Raw genomic sequence first — 20,274 nt, forward strand, 5'->3', positions numbered from 1 at the left:
TATCAGTTGATGGGTAATGTCCTGCGAGATTACGAGAATATGGAGAACAAGATTTGATCACTTGACACAAGCCCCATTCACTTTTCTTAGAGTTCTTTTACATAAGAAGTGTAAGAGTCAGACGGCCAGCGCCCATTTAAGGGCTGACCTACTGGTGCTTGCCTAAGGCTCTGCCGGCAGCAGCCAAAGGGCCGGTCAACCAGCACCCTACTAAGGTTTGGCTGACTAGCGCCTGCTTAAGGGCTGACCAACAGGCGCTTGCCTAAGGCTCAGCCAGCGTCCGCCCAAGGACTGGTCAACTGGCGCCCGCCCGAGGGTTTGCCGGGATCACTGGTAATATGGTAGACCATCATCCATTACAGAGATTTGCTGCGGATAGTGATTTTTTTTTGTGTTACATTGTATAATGTACAGTATTACACTGGATGGGCTACAATTATACAAAGTTTTTCATTTGCGTTGACTCTTTTTTTTTTTTTAATTGTATTTTGCAAATCTTATTTCTTTGCTAAAATTTAAAGGCATTTTCAACTTTTAGAAGAGTGGGCTCCAAACAATTCCAGTAATGTAAAACAACGGCGCCAGATAGTACTCACGCTCCACCGCTGTCCCCCGCTACCGTCCTCATCTCGGTTTGACTGCAGTTGTTTTGTAACATCGACAGAGCTGCAGCCAATCTTTGAGCTTAACGGCTCGCACGTCTACATCAGTGATTGGCTGCAGCGGTGATGTAAGCTGTTGACGTGACATCACTGCGGCAGCCAATACACAGACAGGGATAGCCAATGGGGGGAGGGCGAGAACTTTATAGAGACCCCCATTAGACCACTGGGTCGCACTTACTGTAAGAATCCAAATCTGTCGGTAACTTTGTACAATGCAAAATCCGCATCTTCCCACAGGTCAATCTCCGCTCCCGTCTGCCTTCCCTGAAAAAACAATGGTGAAGACAATGTATACCATCTCCTATGCTGAGCCATGTCTCCGGATCTTTGTGGTTACAGGCCACAAACAAACCTTGTGTGTAGTTTGACCCTTCAGTTATGTGATCTCTATCCTCAGCTTTGCAGGGGGGGGGGGGGGGGGGCAGAGGGTCTAGGATGACAAGTCACTATAGGATCCAACTTCACAAAGTAGTGGGAACTCGCTATCCAGCGATACATACAGTTGTGGCCAAAAGTATTGACACCCCTGCAATTCTGCCAGATAATACTCAGTTTCTTCCTGAAAATGATTGCAAACACAAATTCTTTGGTATTATCTTCATTTAATGTCTTAAATTAAAAGGGAGTGAAGCAAAAAGCAAAACATTGATCATTTCACACAAAACTCCAAAAATGGGCCAGACAAAAGTATTGGCACCCTCAGCCTAATACTTGGTTGCACAACCTTTAGCCAAAATAACTGCGACCAACCGCTTCCGGTAACCATCAATGAGTTTCTTACAATGCTCTGCTGGAATTTTAGACCATTCTTCTTTGGCAAACTGCTCCAGGTCCCTGATATTTGAAGGGTGCCTTCTCCAAACTGCCATTTTTAGATCTCTCCACAGGTGTTCTATGGGATTCAGGTCTGGACTCATTGCTGGCCACCTTAGAAGTCTCCAGTGCTTTCTCTCAAACCATTTTCTAGTGCTTTTTGAAGTGTGTTTTGGGTCATTGTCCTGCTGGAAGACCCATGACCTCTGAGGGAGACCCAGCTTTCTCACACTGGGCCCTACATTATGCTGCAAAATTTGTTGGTAGTCTTCAGACTTCATAATGCCATGCACACGGTCAAGCAGTCCAGTGCCAGAGGCAGCAAAGCAACCCCAAAACATCAGGGAACCTCCGCCATGTTTGACTGTAGGGACCATGTTCTTTTCTTTGAATGCCTCTTTTTTCTCCTGTAAACTCTATGTTGATGCCTTTGCCCAAAAAGCTCTACTTTTGTCTCATCTGACCAGAGAACATTCTTCCAAAACGTTTTAGGCTTTTTCAGGTAATTTTGGCAAACTCCAGCCTGGCTTTTTTGTGTCTCGGGGTAAGAAGTGGGGTCTCCCTGGGTCTCATACCATACAGTCCCTTTTCATTCAGACACCGACGGATAGTACGGGTTGACACTGTTGTACCCTCGGACTGCAGGGCAGCTTGAACTTGTTTGGATGTTAGTCGAGGTTCTTTATCCAACATCCGCACAATCTTGCGTTGAAATTTCTTGTCAATTTTTCTTTTCCATCCACATCTAGGGAGGTTAGCCACAGTGCCATGGGCTTTAAACTTCTTGATGACACTGCATACGGTAGACACAGGAACATTCAGGTCTTTGGAGATGGACTTGTAGCCTTGAGATTGCTCATGCTTCCTCACAATTTGGTTTCTCAAGTCCTCAGACAGTTCTTAGGTCTTCTTTCTTTTCTCCATGCTCAATGTGGTACACACAAGGACACAGGACAGAGGTTGAGTCAACTTTAATCCATGTCAACCGGCTGCAAGTGTGATTTAGTTATTGCCAACACCTGTTAGGTGCCACAGGTAAGTTACAGGTGCTGTTAATTACACAAATTAGAGAAGCATCACATGATTTTTCGAACAGTGCCAATACTTTTGTCCACCCTCTTTTTTATGTTTGGTGTGGAATATCATCCAATTTGGCTTTAGGACAATTCTTTTTGTGTTTTTTCATTTAAGACAAATTAAATGAAGATAGTAATACCAAAGAATTTGTGTTTGCAATCATTTTCAGGAAGAAACTGAGTATTATCTGACAGAATTGCAGGGGTGTCAATACTTTTGGCCACAACTGTAACTGTATGTTTTCTGACATCATGAAGAGGGGACCCCCCGCTCGGCACCTCCCAATATGAGCAAGACCAGAGGACCGCTTAGCTCCAGCAGCTTTGTTTCTGCCAGACTCAAGCCATCATTACGTTACATGGGCGGTCATTCAACTGAATGGATGATGTTAATACATTCGCCATTTGGGGGTCGCCGTCGCAGAGAAATATCTAGCCAGCTTGCAGCAAAATTAGCTGCATGGTTCTGATTGAACGACCATTTAACGTTTTAAAGGAGGGGCGGCCCCTTTATGTTAAATTTTACAAATGTGTTAAAAACAGCACATAGTCATTCACTGCGAGGCTGACCTAACTTGCAAGGTGCCACCCCCTTGTTATCGGCAATCCTCATCACTTTGTGCAGGTCTCTCCGGTCCGAACATGGCAGATGATGAAGAGGCGCATGACCGAGCCCATCCATCAGCCACCTCTATTTAATAATACTGCACACAGTACATGAACCTTCATAAGTGGCCAAGCTGGGAACATCGAGGTCGTGATGAAGAATGGAGATAAAAGGGTTGTCTAAGACTATGGTATTGAACTTGCCTTTAGGATACATGATAAAAGTCAGATCAGATCGGTGAAGGTCCAACCCCATAATGGCTAATGGACCCTGTGGCTGACGGAAGTACACGGTGTAAGGTACTGAAATACCACAACTCCATACACTACATAGTGGCCATTCTCAGTACTGCAGCTCAACTCCTAAGATCTATGGGCCGGACATAGATCTTCCTGAAAATCCACCTCCATGTAATGGCTGACAGTATGATCTCTTGATCTACATGGCTCACATAGATAATGCCCCTTTCATTTCAAATAAGCTCTGGAGGCAGATTCTTGGGGAGATCTATATTCGGCCCACAGATCTTAACAGCTCATTTACATATTAAGAAAAACTTGGATTTCTTTGGAATAAAGCATTGTATCGAAGATATCAAGGTATTGTATAATTCATCTTCTTATGACATACATGCCCTCGTAGACAACTTAGGAGGGTTGATCTTAGTGATAAACTCACTTTAAAAGATAAAATGTCAGTATATATGTTACTTTCCATTAGAAATAGTAGCAAACCCATGGTGTGCGGTAACTGGTAGCCATGGACTTGGGACTGCGTTCTGGTTTCATGCATCTATTGAACACATACCCGCTCATATTTGCTGATTATGTCGGCTCTTTCCTGTGCTATTAAAGCCTCAATGTCTTTCTTCATGTCAGAGCCTTGGAAAAAAAACACAAGAGAGGAATTACCATAATGTTATCCCATTATGAAAGTACATATACTGATAATATTGTGCCAATTCTCAATCACTATTGTAACCTATGAGCTGTGGAAGCCAAAAAGTATAATCTTACACATAATATACCTGGTCACCTGGCATGAGACTAGAGGGAAATTAGAGGGGGGCACAATACTTTCTGCCACTTTTCCTAATTAGGAGATAACTCTTGGTTCTTAGTATTGCTCTGGAGAAGATAATCATTGTCTCACCTAATGACAGTTGACAGTAATGTGATGTCCCAGCCTGTACAGATAAGCCATGTGTGCTCAAAAAATATGCCCCAGTCCCCGCAGCAGAATGTCTCGCAGCTGTTCGATTGCCTGTTTGTTAGGCAATCCCTGCATGTGTTGCAGCTGTCAAACAGCATGCAGCCGCGGGGACTCAAACATATTATTTCAGCACGCTGAAGTCACTCTGTTAGCACCTGAGCATGCTCAGATAACACCTTATCCCAGCATGTACGATCATCACTTTTGGCAAAATTAAAGTTAGAAATGTAATTCCTGTCCTGAGTGTCAAAGCACCTTACCCCATCTATTTATTATGAAGAAGGACCCTAGAGATATCTTTGTTAATTGTTAGGTCATACTTTGTTATTTTACTGTTTATGTCTGTACATCACATCGTAAAAAAAAAAGATCAATATATGAAAAGAAAAATACAAAAGTGAAAGTAGCACTAAGTTTTTTAACTTATCCCGTCACTAATTCCCAAAATACATAAATCAGTTTGTACTACGTTATTTAGTTGATTATATAATTCTCCTCATTTTGATCAGATTGCGATCCCCTGAGAAATACATGCCTTTACGTTCACTGTAGAAAGTTACCATCTCAGGAACCAGAACCGCCTGTGAAATTGCATGGACTGCACCACACACTTAATCCACACTTATCACCGTTACTGATGATGATTGCACAGCTCCTGTCACACAGTTTTAGTGATGGAAATCACAGTTCAGCTTCCTGGATGTGATCTTATAACAGTCATTTACTTAGTACAATATAAAGAGAATGATAATCACAGTCATCCCAGAAGGCACTGGCTCTAGCAGATCATTGATGCTCTGCATCATGTGATTTTTTAGCAAAGCGTAGTAAAAGGAATAAAATTCAGGATGAGAACTACGGATTAAGACTGAGCCTGAAGGAATAAAAATGGGGTTGTATGTAAACTACAAATAAAAAATTAAATAATAAACCACACACCAATGACTTCAGATGACACACGTTACATTCTAAGTCTATTTTATGTATAAAACAACTTTTATTGGGTTACAAAAAGAGGAGTTTGGGAAAAACAGCCCCAAATTATAGCCCTTACAGAAGGGGTTGGAATCAAAACAGGAAAATACAAGACAAGCAGTGACCACAAATTATATATTAGAAAGACTGCAGCAGAGCGGCCTGTTGAGTTGAGCCATATAGTCTTGTTATATAAAATGCAGAAATATATCGAGAAAACAGGACATGTATTACCCTGGTGTTGCTGGTTGGTAAACCCACAGAGTTTGAATGAATACTTTTAGTTATTAATCTATGTACTTATTACATTCTTTTTCTTGTAAGTTTCAGTTTGCAATCTTCATTCCTCCATTCATTTTCAGACCTCCTGATATGCAGTTTGTAGCTTGTTCCGACTTTTTGCTTTCTCCTCTCATGGTCATGTCCCTCCTAGTAACATACACTGAGGTTTGTGTGTGCTCTCATGAATCATCTACTTTCCCCCCTATCTGCAGCCTATGTTGACAGCTCTCCTTTAGAACATACATGCTTTCCCCACTCTCCACACTCATCTGCTGTATAAAATCTCCTTTCCGTTGCCATTTCTAACACTAATAGAATGGATTGGGAGAGCAGAGAGAGCCTAGTCCCAGAAGTAGAGTGCTGATGAAATAGCCTGTTTTGGTGAGCAGAAACCAAATGTTACGCTCAGCGTGGGAAGACTAAGTGCAACATGAAGGGATGAGGGGGGAAGGGAGTCCAGACACAAGGGAAAGGGTGAGTGGAGACCCTTAGGCAGATCTGATAACACCTTATCTGCCCTACCATTCCTAAATTGGTTTCTCACCAATCGCAGTGCAGGAACCTAAGCAATGTATATCCCTAGAGCTAGGCCCTGGATAGTGAAGGGGAGGGGATGGGCACTGGTCTATCCCCACTGTAAACTAAAGATATAATGGTAGACAGACAAAAGGAATGAATTTAGCTTGAGCAGACTCAGAGGTAACACCAAACAGCTCCAGAGAACAAGTTAGCCAACTGCTATAACTCCAAGCCTTCACAAGGGAAAAATGTGAATATCACTGGCGACTCTCTGAAGTAGACTGGGGATTTATAAACCCCCAGGTCCAGGTGTGTCAACTAGAGCCAAAGGGAGGTTGCAGTTGGGTCCAAGAGTCAGAAGGATTAAGGAGGTGTCTGTAATGCCAAACGCAAAGACCTTCTGCAGCAAGATGCAGAGCGACAGTCTGTTGCATCTGACACATCCGTGACACCAAACTACAACTTTTTCTGAGCAGCCAGCTAGGTGAAGGTGTTACCCAAGCTCTACAGCAGCAAAATGATAGGGAATTATTAATGAAGATTTATTAGGAAGTTGAGTAATCCTGCATTTACCTCTGCAAGAGCTCTAATAAATTTAGGGCATGTTCACAAGTAGCATTTTCGCTGTGGATTTTGGCAGGAAAACCCACTGTGTAGAGTATGCATGTTTTTATGAATTTTTCATGAGTTTTTGAAGTCTTTTTACCATTAATTTTTGAAATTAATGGTGAAAAAAAACATTGCTAAGACGTGTCCATGAACTGAACCGTACAGGTTTGCAGCCCTGAAAGCAAACGGGTCAAGGTTGTTATTCCTGACTGCAAGCAGAGATCTGGAAGACTGAGAAATCCGTGTACAAAGTCTATCAGGGAGTTGCAGAACTTTTCATTAGACGGTGGCTACGCTTCACTTTTAGACAGAGGAAACGCTTAGCTCCAAGCATCAGGAGCCGACCCCGACGAACAGCATGGACTTCTTAAATGAAGTGATGCTCTGTTAAACCATTCCTGCAAATAATGACATCATGGCCGGTCTATGCTTTGTGTCGATGCCAACGCTGAGCGTATGTATGAATGTCTAATATACACAGTGGTTTGGACTTTTCCCAAGTTCGCTTTTTCTCCCAATCTGCAATTCATCACAATGAAGAATCCAAAATCCTCAGATGGCATAAGACATTTTGCTTAATATCCTTCCTTGGCTCTTGATGTTTAACCCTTGCCATGACCGCTATCATTCTTTCATGTTTAAAGGGACAAAGTGACCGCTTCAGCCTCGTCTTTGTTGTTCACAATGGATCCGTTTCTCCCATAAGAAAAAGTCTCTTCTTAAATTTCTGCTTGTGGAAAAACAAAGTGGAAACGGCTCAGCAGATGTGGTCTAACATGTTACCATGCCGTGTCTTCAAGGAGGGGGCAGCCTCTAAATCCTGCAAACATTTTGTCCTTCTTCTGATACAAGATCTTGTCCGGGTGAATTTGGAATATATAGACACTTAGAAATGACACATAGAAGCCCAGAACAGATGACTCACGGAACAAATCTTTTATTTCAGTATTTCTGGCTGGATTCGGGTCTTACCATGGGCAAGTCTCTTTAAAATTGTGCATTTGTGTACACAGATTTATGGACAGAACCCTGTGTCCACAATTGGTCTCCTAATTCCTGTACGCTAACTACTCTCTCTGCTTTCCCCCACAAAGTACACAACAGATCAGAAAGCGGAGAGTGGGGAAAGCATCTAAGTTCTTAAAGAGTGCTGACAAAAAACAAGCTGCAGATAGGGAGTAAAGCACATACAAGGAAATCACTTTAGTAATTCATTGGGGTTCAGCTCTCCTTCACATCTGGATTGTAGAGATCATTGGTGAGCAGGGACAGAGAAAATTGTACCGCTAATATTTTTCCTGCTTACAGTATGAAATTCAATTTTATGGAATTTAAAAGAGTACGTGTCAATTTTTGCTCTTATTTTTATTCTAATCTGTTGTTTAAATTTGCCACTCCTGCAGCAGTCACATGACAGCAGCTCTGACATTGCTGGAACGGCGTTGCTGAGGTTGGAGAGTATACGTTTGTATATAGCCACAAAGAACAGACTCTAACCCTAGCTTTAGTATTGAGGCATCTAATGAGAGTGTGCAAAAGTCATTGTGAAGGGAGAAGTCGCCTATGGTAAATGGTGGATCCTGCGTTAACAGCTGTGTGTAGAGGTGTTACCTGTCATTTTAATCCTGCCTTTGAAAATAATGAGACTGCTGAAAACTCTTCCTCAAAGAACAAAGTACGAGTCTAAAAAACCCAAGTAGCGAGTGTGAAAGTCTAAGATTAATAATACATGTAACACAAAAAAATATAGATTTAAACAATAGGTCCTTTAATAATGATAAATGTCTTTAATTGGATCGTTATGACGTAGTAGTAAGGAGTAGTAAGGTCCCCTGCAAACAGAATTCCCAGCTGCTCATGATGCAAATGTAACATTTCACGGCGTCTCGAGCAGCTTTACACATCAATGGTTAAGCAGGACCAGACTTTGGAGAGGGGGGCAATGGATGCAATGAATCACTGGACAGAAATGTGTGTGGGATGATTCCCGATGTGACAGGACATTATGGACATCAGAGAGGGCCGGGATATAAACAGACCCACTTTCATCTCATTTGTGCTTAATGTGCAGAATACAATTCTCATGATGAAATGAGTTACAAGAAATGGTAAAACCACAGAAATCTGAAGGATGCGTCTCGCTACAACGTGTAACACACGGGGAAAAGTGGAAAACTAGGATTTTGTATCCACTAGTACTAGGATGTTGTATCTCTTATCCTTTTTTGTGATGTCTCTGTGTGTTATTGGTTCATTATGCTATTTTAACACCTCTCTACTGTGACATCCCTGTGTGTATTCTCTCTGTACTGTGACATCCCTGTGTGTATTCTCTCTGTACTGTGACATCACTGTGTGTATTATCTCCGTACTGTGAGATCCCTGTGTGTATTCTCTCTGTGCTGTGAGATCCCTGTGTGTATTCTCTCTGTACTGTGACATCACTGTGTGTATTATCTCCGTACTGGGACATCACTGTGTATATTATCTCCATACTGGGACATCACTGTGTGTATTATCTCCATACTGGGACATCACTGTGTGTATTCTAACATACTAACATAGTTATTAAGGTTGAAGGGAGTCTTTAAGTCCATCTAGTTCAACCCATATCCTATCCTAACTTGCCCTAACATGTTGATCCAGAGGAAGGCAAAAAAAAACCCATGTCAGTAAGCTTCACATTGGGGAAAAAAATTCCTTCCCGACTCCACATACGGCAATCAGACTAGCTCCCTGGATCAACGCAACACTAAGGAAACTAGTGTATATACCCTGTAATATTATACTTTTCAAGAAAGGCATCCAGTCCCTTCTTAAATTTTAGTAGGGAATCACTCATTACAACATCATATGGCAGAGAGTTCCATAACTCACTGCTCTTACAGTAAAGTCTCCCTAGACTGACATTGCTGTGTATTCTCCCTATACTGTGACATCCCTGTGTGTATTCTCCCTGTACGGTGACATCACAGTGTGTATTCTCCCTAGACAGTGACATCACTGTGTATTCTCCCTAGACAGTGACATCACTGTGTGTATTCTCCCTGTACTGTGACATCACTGTGTGTATTATCCCTGTACTGTGACATCACTGTGTGTATTCTCCCTGTACTGTGACATCACTGTGTGTATTCTCCCTGTACTTTGACATCACTGTGTGTATTCTCCCTGTACTGTGACATCGCTGTGTATTCTCCCTGTACTGTGACATCGCTGTGTATTCTCCTTGTACTGTGACATCGCTGTGTATTCTCCTTGTACTGTGACATCGCTGTGTATTCTCCCTGTACTGTGACATCGCTGTGTATCATCCCTGTACTGTGACATCGCTGTGTATCATCCCTGTACTGTGACATCGCTGTGTATCGTCCCTGTACTGTGACATCGCTGTGTATCGTCCCTGTACTGTGACATCGCTGTGTATCGTCCCTGTACTGTGACATCGCTGTGTATCGTCCCTGTACTGTGACATCGCTGTGTATCGTCCCTGTACTGTGACATTGCTGTGTATTCTCCCTGTACTGTGACATCGCTGTGTATTCTCCCTGTACTGTGACATCGCTGTGTATCATCCCTGTACTGTGACATCGCTGTGTATTCTCCCTGTACTGTGACATCGCTGTGTATTCTCCCTGTACTGTGACATCGCTGTGTATTCTCCCTGTACTGTGACATCGCTGTGTATTCTCCCTGTACTGTGACATCGCTGTGTATCATCCCTGTACTGTGACATCGCTGTGTATCATCCCTGTACTGTGACATCGCTGTGTATCCTCCCTGTACTGTGACATCGCTGTGTATTCTCCCTGTCCTGTGACATCGCTGTGTATTCTCCCTGTACTGTGACATCACTGTGTATCATCCCTGTACTGTGACATCATTGTGTATCATCCCTGTACTGTGACATCATTGTGTATTATCCCCGTACTGTGACATCACTGTGGCATTTATTATCCATGTACTGTTTTGTGACATCACTTTGTGCCTTATCCCTGTCCAGTTGGGGGACCGTTACATATTTTCCATACAGTCTGTGTTATACTTTCTTGGCATTCTTTACTAGCAATCACCACACATCATTAACTTTAATTAGGAGAATAAAAATGTGTTCCTCTAATGCCCATGGACGGTATGGCAATATTTTTTGCTAGATTTCATTGCGGATTGGGTCACACAGTCAATCACAGCCTCTATGAATTTTAGGCAAAGACTGTGACCAACCGTTTATACACTGCTCAAAAAAAATAAAGGGAACACTAAAATACCACATCCTAGATAATTCTGAATGAAATATTCCAGTTGCAAATCTTTATTCATTTCATAGTGGAATGTGTTCAGAACAATAAAACATAACAATTATCAATGTAAATCAAAATGAATATCCCATGGAGGTCTGGATTTGGACATACTCAAAATCAAAGTGGAAAATCAAATTACAGGTTGATCCAACTTCAGTGGAAATGCCTCGAGACAAGGAAAAGATGCTCAGTATTGTGTGTGGCCTCCACATGCCTGTATGACCTCCCTACTGTACAACACCTGGGCATGCTCCGGATGAGGTGGCGGATGGTCTACTAAACCTAAGGGATCTCCTCCCAGAGCTGGACTAAAGCATCTGTCATCTCCTGGACAGTCTGTGGTGCAACGTGACGTTGGTGGATGGAGCTAGACATGATGTCCCAGATGTGCTCAATCGGATCCAGGTCTGGGGAACGTGCGGGCCAGTCCATAGCTTCAATGCCTTCATCTTGCAGGAACTGCTGACACACTCCAGCCACATGAGGTCTCGCATTGTCCTGCATTAGGAGGAACCCAGGGCCAACTGCACCAGCATAAGGGGTCTGAGGATCTCATCTCAGTACCTAATGGCAGTCAGGCTACCTCTGGCGAACAAATGGAGGACTGTGCGGCCCTCCAAAGAAATGCCACCCCACACCATTACTGACCCACTGCCAAACCGGTCATGCTGAAGAATGTTGCAGGCAGCAGGCATCTCCAGACTCTGTCACATGTGGCGAATTTGCCATTCCTGGTGTTCTGTGGCAAATACCAAGCATCCTGCACGGTGTTGGACTGTGAGCACAACCCCCATTTGGGGACGTTGGGCCCTCAGACCATCGTCATGGAGTCCGTTTCTAACCATTTGTGCAGACACATGCACATTTGTGGCCTGCTGGAGGTCATTTTGCAGGGCTCTGGCAGTGCTCCTCCTGTTCCTCCTTACACAAAGGCAGAGGTAGCGATCCTGCTGCTGGGGTGTTGCCCTCCTACAGCCCCCTCCACATCTCCTGGTGTACTGGCCTGTCTCCTGGTAGGGCCTCCAGCCTCTGGACACTACGCTGACAGACACAGCAAACCTTCTTGCTACAGCTCGCATTGATGTGCCCTCCTGGATGAGCTACACTACCTGAGCCACTTGTGTGGGTTGTAGAGTCCGTTTCATGCTACCACGAGTGTGAAAGCATAACCAACATTCAAAAATGACCAAAACATCAGCCAGAAGCATTGGTACCGAGATGTGGTCTGTGGTCCCCACCTGCAGAACCACTCCTTTATTAAGGGTGTCTTGATAATTGCTAATAATTTCCACCTGTTGCCTATTCCTTTTGCACAACAGCATGTGAAATTGATTGTCAATCAGTGTTGCTTCCTAAGTGGACAGTTTGATTTCACAGAAGTTTGATTTACTTGGGGTTATATTCTTTTGTTTACGTGTTCCCTTTATTTTTTGAGCAGTGCATAATCTCTATGGGGCTGTGCTCACTCTCCCACCACAGCAGATGTCCATTGAGAGAAGGATCTGACATGTTGGATATCAACATGCCCAATCTTTTACTATTATGGAAGATAAGCCGCTGGCAGCAGTTATATTTCTCTCCTCATTGTTCATTTGTCCGACTGACAGTGGGAATTTTTCCACAATGTGGCAAAAAAGGAAAATATAACTTTTACCAACTGGTAAGCCTAGAAGACGTTATTAAACCACAATGTCATGGGAAGGCCTCCATATTGGAAATTTATACAATACAATTTGTAAGATCAATCTCATACCTGTATTTTTTGCTGTCCATAAGAGAAACGGGCTAATGTGAGTATGTACACAATCTTGGGACTCAGAAGAAACTCAAAAGAGCCCTAAAACAAAAATGAAATCAAAACTTTTAGACCATAAAGAACAAAAAAATCTTCTAAGTGAGGGTAACAGTCAATGGAAGGATTCATTCAGGATCATTTAGGCAATTCTTTCAGACTAACAGAATTTTAATGTTTTTTTTCCCCCACTCATCCTTTTTTCATTTATATTTAATAACATGAAAAGTCTCAACTTCTTAAATGGGGAACATTGCTCGTAAAAACAAGCAACTTTACCTCCTTGCATTAATTATCCTCTCAATTCTCAAGAACAAATGGATTTTTTTTTAAATTGTATAGTTTACTCCTCCCTGCTTACATTACCGGCCACCCCTGTTGGCTATCAGCAGTGATCGATCGTGCTCTGATAAGGTGTTATCTGAGCATGCTCTGGTGCTGAGTGTCATTGGCGTGCTCGAAAAATATGTTCGAGTTCCCGTGGCTGCATGTCTCGCGGCTGTTCGACAGCCGCAATATATGTGCGGATTGTCTAACAAACAAGTGAGACATGCAGCCGCGGGGTCCTGAAACATTTTTTAGTACATCGACGACACTCTGTTAGCACCTGAGCATGCTCAGATAACACCTTATCAGAGCACGTTCGTTCATCAGTACTTACAAGCTGTAAAGCAAAGAGCTTGTAAGTGCTGCTCTCATGCTGACCAGTTCCACCTGTGCGCCTCCGAAGCTGGAGAGGCAAAGCTTCATCTTTTTGCAGTATTATAGGGTGCACAGTTCAGGGCCAATGGTTAAGCCATGTGGCTGATCCGATCTGTCAAGCTTCAGGAGTGCACTGCCACTAGCAAGCAAGAAACCAGGAGGAGGTGGTGCAGTGCACTCCCAAACATACAGTAGAAGATGAGAATAAACTTATAAGGCCCAGATCCTTAATAAAGAGCATTTTGTACATAACTATTGGTGAAGGATGTGCTCGAGTAAGACATGCCAAATTCAATAACTTGCCAAATTCATTAACTTGCCAATCAATTGGTGTTTGACTGCTGTGATCTTCAGCAATCCACAGATCGGGGCTTTACAGCTCGGTCTTGAATGGAGCAGAGCTGTGCATGTGGTCCAGTCATTGTTAATGAGACTGCCGGAAATGGTCCCCGGCTTTGTCGAGCAGTCCCATAGACAATGAATAGAGCAGAGAACAAGCATGTGCAGCTCCTCTCCATTCAGGATGGGGAGTTCTGCTCTCGGGATCACTGGGGTCCCCAGTGATCAGCAAGTTGCCCCTATCCTATAGACAGGGTTTAGCCTAAAACCTTTTTATAAAATTCATCCATATTAAAAACCACTGTGAGAATCTCTCCATAAAAATAGATTGGCGGTTTAATGGAAAATTCTCCATCTAGTAATTCTAGAAACCGGTTTCTCTAAAGAAGACAAACTATGACCTTAAATATTCTATTTTTTTAAAAATTCTGCCTAAAAATATATACAAGCCTAAAAAAAGCAAATACATTTAGATACAGACATGAAGAGAACATGGGAGAAAAGCCAGAAGTTGCTTATTTGAGGCTGGTTAAACATTAAGTAATGGAAAACAGAAAGTTGGAGGCTCTTTTGGCTTTTTTTTTTTTTTTAAACCGGGCTTGTTCCCATGAGAATCATTATATTGTTTGTCGGAGCTATAGATAGTAAATTCAGCGGTCAATATGGATTTATAAAACAACTACGGTACTCCACAAATGCAACTTTTTTTTTTTTTTTTACTATCCAAGTACAAATCCTTAAAAGGGAATCTGCCACCAGGTTTTTCTACCCCATCTGATGCAGAGACAAAGACACCGATTCCAACGATGTGTCACTTACTGGGCTCATTACTGCAGTTTTAATAAAATCACTGTTTTATCTGCAGGTGATTACCAGTTCTCTGAATGCTGAGCTCTGTATAGCCCCGCCCACACCCCCGATTGGCAGCTTTATGCCTATGCACAGTGTACACAGAAAGCAGCCAACCAGTGGTGTGGGCGGGGTTATACAGCGCCGAGAATTTAGACAGCTGGTTGATGTACAGCAGAAAAAAAGCAATGATTTCATCAAAACTGTGCCAAGTAAGGGATACATCGCTGGAATCAGGGTCTCTGTCCCTATATCACTCTGCTCTCAGATTACATAGCAAAAACCTGGTGACTTGGATACCTTTCAGAGCAATTTTCTTAGTAAAAGATGTCATCATGCCAAGGCAGCAATCATCTGAAAAAGTAAAGTAAGATTTACAGAAAACTTACATCCATACAAAGTTAGTTTCTACTTTTCTTATGGTTGTCTTACTTATAGCATGAGTACAGCTGTAGCATAGAACCCCCTTAACCAGGTCAGGTTCCATTTTTGAGTTTCACTTCCCCCCCCCCCTTCTACTAGTAATTACTTTATTATTGCATCAGTTTCCAAATTTTTGCATCTGTGTGATGGAATTTTTGTACGATTCTGGGATGCATAGCACTTCTTGATCGCTTCTTATTTCAGTTTTCGGAAGGTGAAAGGATCGAGAAAATGGCTATTTCTGGCATTTGGAATTTTTTTCTTCTTCTTTACGACCTTTATTGTACATAGTCCGTGTAACACAGCCAGAACCTGTCAAATATAGAGTGAGCCCAGCTCCTGAGCTCACTCCATCCATGCACACAACGTTCCTGTGCGGTAAAGTCTGTGAAAGGGTTAAAGTGATCCTCTCAGTCACAATGTGTATTACACCAGCAGGTAAATTGCAGGTTTGAAAAAAAAAAGTCACAAAAATTTGGCGCAATTGTACCCCAGCCTGCCCTTGCACTGATTTTATGCATGAAATTTTGGGCAAATTTTGCAACATTTTCGTGGGAAATTAGACCTTTTTGGCCTAAAATGACATAAAGAAGGTTAAAAGACAAAAAAATAAGAAATGGTTTTTATTCTGCGCAAAATTCCTCAGCCAAATGCGCCATTTTGAAGAATTTTGGCAAAAAAAGTGACAAAAAACCCACATGATGAATGGGGATCTAAGTCTTAGGACAAGCAGGATAACAAATGGTCGGAAAAAAAAATGTGCATCACCGACTTCCCTATGTTAAAAATTAAGGGAAGAACATATTTTGTGGTTACTCGTCATTGCCAAGTACATTCTGACCACAGGAATGAATAATAATGTCTAATCGTCGACATCCTGAACTCTGCGTGTCCCTTTGTTTGCAAAATTCTTACTTCTTTTGCGTTAACATAAGTTTTTTTTCTTCTTATACTAGTCCGTGCACTGCGATAGCGGCACAAAACCTGCGGCATCAGAAAAATCATGGTGATCTCCAAACCGTCGCACTAGTCACACACTCAGAAGAAGCAGCGCATTAACCACGCACATTTAAAGGGATTTTCCATCATTTTACAAAACTCTACCCCAGTGTAGGAAATCTATATAGAAATAAGCATTACTTACTCCTTTCATACTCCGCCACTCCGGTGGTCCATACTGGTTCTAAAAGTGACTCTGTCCACTCCATGTGTCACCTGACTGATGGAGCCAATCGCTGGCCTCAGCGGTCACATGTCCATGTTTACGAAGTGACCACTGAGCACAGTGATCGGCTGCAGCGGTCAGGTGACTGGTTGATAGAGCATCATCACTTATGGTACTAGAGGGGGTTTAAAGAAGCTGCGGCACGGAGGTAATCAAGAGGTAGATAATACTTATCTGATATTGCAGGGAAGATTTGGTAAAAATCGTACAAATTTCTTTTAATTTAGAGCTAACCCTGGATCTCAGTGGGTAATAGGGTTGTCTGGTGAAAACAAGTCATCACAAGATATCTTACTGATCGTGGGGGTCGGACTGCTGAGAGCTGCGCTGACGGGCAGAATGGTGAATTTAAATGCCCGACAAGGGGATTTTTATCACCACTAAAAAATGGAGCAGCAGATCTGATGCCCAACCGCCGCCCCATTCATTCCCAATAGGGCTGCCAAAAAAAAAAAAAGTTGAGTGCAGCTCTTACCAGCCCCATTGGGATCGAATGGCGTGGTGGTCGAGCGGTTCCATTCAACGGCCCCGTTCTGCTAACCAGTTCAGATCCCATCGGTCAGACCCACACCGCACAAAAAGTTATCACCTATCTAACAGTCGCAATATGACTCCCTTCAATCCTGGATCAATGGACGGCCCGGCGACCAGGCATCTCTCCTGTGTCCAGGGGAAGAAGCCATCACTGTAGGATCACATTACATTCCACAGTATCGGCTCCAACACTTGAGATGGGAACTTAAGCCGGTCCGGTCCGTGCTCCTATCTTGATCGGCAATCCAAGCAATTAGGGTAGTTTTTTAATGATGGAACTTCTCACACCTCTAAAATATAATTTGAGGAATATTACCCCCCCCCCAAAAAAAAAAAAAAAAAAACTGCTAGGGAAGGAAGTAAAGTGGTTGAAAACGAGAAACGTAATACTGAAAACAGGCTGAAAATTGACATCCAAGTATTATAAAAGTCTTTATGGAGGAGAATAAATATTCTGTACAAATAACGACCAATTGAGATGAGCAAATAATCAGCGAGCGAGCGTTCTTAGGAAATGATTGCGTGACCAAACAGGCTGAGAATCAGCCAATGAGCGAGAAGGGTCATTCGCCAGGGGTGAGGATTTCGATGCCGGCAGGTCTGACTACGCAGAGCCGTGGTTTGTAGTCTGTTACTAGGGAGACACAAGTTCGCTCAGCAGCACGAAACACAAGGTGGTACATTTGCAAGGTTGCTTCTTTTTTATTATTATTTTACATGCACAGAAGCAATAACGGCATTGACTGCAAAGGGTAAATATCATACTTGAAAATGACGACCTAAATAATAATGTAAAGTATGGAAAACGCAAAAACAAAAAAAAGCAAAAGCCTTTACACTGCGAAGGGTTAATCCTGGAACCACAGCTCGGCACACACCTTAGAGACATCAATTTAGCTGCTGTTTCCTCCTTAACAGGATGTTGCTAAAAACCAAAAGAAATTTATCTGTGCTTATAGTTTTACAAAGTAAAGGCTGTGGTCTTACACTGAGAATTACCGTCCGCTCACAACCCTTCTGCAGTCTACAGGGGAGACTGTCGAATACGAAGGCGCCAGGAGAAGCCTCTCTCCTTCTAAAGGGCTATGATCGCCACACCACCCGATGATCATTTTAGCCTTCAGTTTAGAAATCCTATTTATGAAGTGAATTTGTCTACAGATTTCAAAATGCACACATTTGTACATAGACCTGATGAGGCAGGTGTACTTACTTAAAAACCATGCGTCCAAAGCCTTATAATTGCTCAGCCATCTGAAAACAGTTTTACTAGTTATTTCTGCAAAGTCAATGTTATATTGTGCATATATATATATATATATATATATATATATATATATATATATATATATATATATATGTGATGAACCTTTACGCTCACCTGATCGCTGCAGACAATCACAGGCCTCAGCGGTAGGTAACAGAAAAAAACAAGACATCTTCACTTCTGGTCCAGACAACAACTACCGGAATGACCTGTGCTGGACAGTGTGGGGGTGAAAACAGGGGAATATGCCCATTTTTATTTTTACACCATTCATGTCACCTATAGAACTTTATGTTGAAGATGAGCAACTCTTAAGTATCTTTTTTTTTTTGCAAGAGGAGTTCAAATTCCCTATCCACTCCCAGGTCTGATTACTACCACACCTGTTCTCAATCAAGAAATCACTTAAATAGGACCTGCTTGACAAAATGAAGTAGACCAAAAGTTCCTCAACAGCTAGACAGCTTGCCTCAGTTAAGGTCGGTGTTCATGACTTCACTATAAGAAACAGACTGGGTAAAAATGGCCTGCATGATAGGGTCCAAGACGAAAACTACTGCTGAGTAATAAGGACATAAAGGCTTGTCTCAGTTTTGCCAGAAAACATTTTGATGATTCCCAAGACTTTTGGGAGAATACTCTGTGGACTGACGAGACAAAAGTTGAACTTTTTGGAAGGTGTGTGTCCCATTACTTCCGCAGAAATAACACAGCATTTCAGAAAAAGAACATCACACCAACAGTAAAATATGGTGGTGGTAGTGTGATGGTCTGGGGCCATATTGCTGCTTCAGGATCTGGAAGACTTGATGTGGTAAATGGAATCATGAATTCTGCTGTCTACCAAAAAATCCTGAAGGAGAGTGTCCAGCCATATGTTTGTGACCTAAAGCTGAAGCACACTTGGGTTATACAGCAGGGCAATTATCCAAAACTCACCAGCAAGTCCACCTCTGAATGGCTTAAGAAAAACAAAATTAAGACTTTGGAGTGGCCTAGTCAAAGTCCTGACCTTAATCTGATTCTGATTGATATGCTGTGGCATGAGCTTAAAAAGGCGGTTCATGTTCGGAAACTGTCCAATGTGGCTGAATTACAACAATTTTGCAAAGATGAGTGGGCCAAAATTCCTCCAGAGCGTTGTAAAAGATTCATTGCCAGATATCGCAAACGCTTGATAGCAGTTGTTGCTGCTAAGGGCGGCCCAAACAGTTATTAGGTTTAGCGGGCAATCATATTTTTTTTTTCCCCCACACACGGCCCAGTAGGTTTGGATTTCTGTTTCCCTTAAAGGGAATCTTTCACCCTTTTTTTTTTTTTTTTTTACTTTCAGCTGCCGGCATTGACATCAGGCCCCGATGTAACCTGAAAGATAAGAAAAACACATTAGATTATACTCACCAGAGGGGGCGGTCCGGTTCGATGGGTGTCGCGGTCCGGTCCGACGCCTCCCATCTTCATACGATGTCGTCCTCTTCTTCCCTTCCTGTAGTGGACCCGGTGCAGGCGCACTCCTCTGCCCTGTTGAGGGCAGAGCGGAATACTGCAGTGCACAGGCATCGTACCTCTTCCAACGCCTGCGCACTGCAGGACTCTGCTCTGCCCTCAACAGGGCAGAGGAGTGCGCCTGCACCGGGTCCACTACAGGAAGGGAAGAAGAGGACGACATCGTATGAAGATGGGAGGCGTCGGACCGGACCGCCCCCTCCGGTGAGTATAACGTGTTTTTCTTATCTTTCAGGTTACATCGGGGGCTTATCTTCAGCATTACAGAATGCTGTAGATAAGCCCCTGATGTCAATGCCGGCAGCTGATAGTCAAAAAAAAAGGGTGACAGATTCCCTTTAATAAAGACCTTCGTTTATAAACTGCATTTTGTGATTGTGTTTTCTTTGTCTAATATTTACATTTGTTTGATGATCTGAAACATTTGTGTGTGACAAACATGCAAAAGAATAGGGAATCAGGAAGGGGGCAAACACTTTATCATACCACTGTACATTGAAACCTGGTTTCTGATTTTCCAAATCACCACAAATTTTAGTCTAAAAGCACAACTTTAGAAAATTTGACCTGGTGAGACT

The 20,274-nt window shown here is 42.6% G+C and overlaps 1 protein-coding gene across 1 annotated transcript in view; it reads right to left on the bottom strand.

The window, feature by feature from the left end:
* LOC141075998 (uncharacterized) overlaps positions 1 to 20,274 on the bottom strand; it is a 63,768-nt gene that overhangs the window by 24,291 nt on the left and 19,203 nt on the right. Inside the window, exons 2-4 of the mRNA XM_073563224.1 lie at positions 12,813 to 12,896; positions 3,969 to 4,042; positions 844 to 929 (exon numbers count right to left, since the gene is read on the bottom strand). Coding sequence (XP_073419325.1) covers positions 844 to 929; positions 3,969 to 4,034 — 152 coding nt within the window. The 5' untranslated portion in view covers positions 4,035 to 4,042; positions 12,813 to 12,896. The remainder of the gene's footprint in view (positions 1 to 843; positions 930 to 3,968; positions 4,043 to 12,812; positions 12,897 to 20,274) is intronic.

The sequence above is a fragment of the Dendrobates tinctorius genome, unplaced genomic scaffold (assembly GCF_039654945.1).
Source record: "Dendrobates tinctorius isolate UK_male_01 unplaced genomic scaffold, ASM3965494v1 ptg000384l, whole genome shotgun sequence".
Lineage (NCBI taxonomy): Eukaryota > Metazoa > Chordata > Amphibia > Anura > Dendrobatidae > Dendrobates > Dendrobates tinctorius.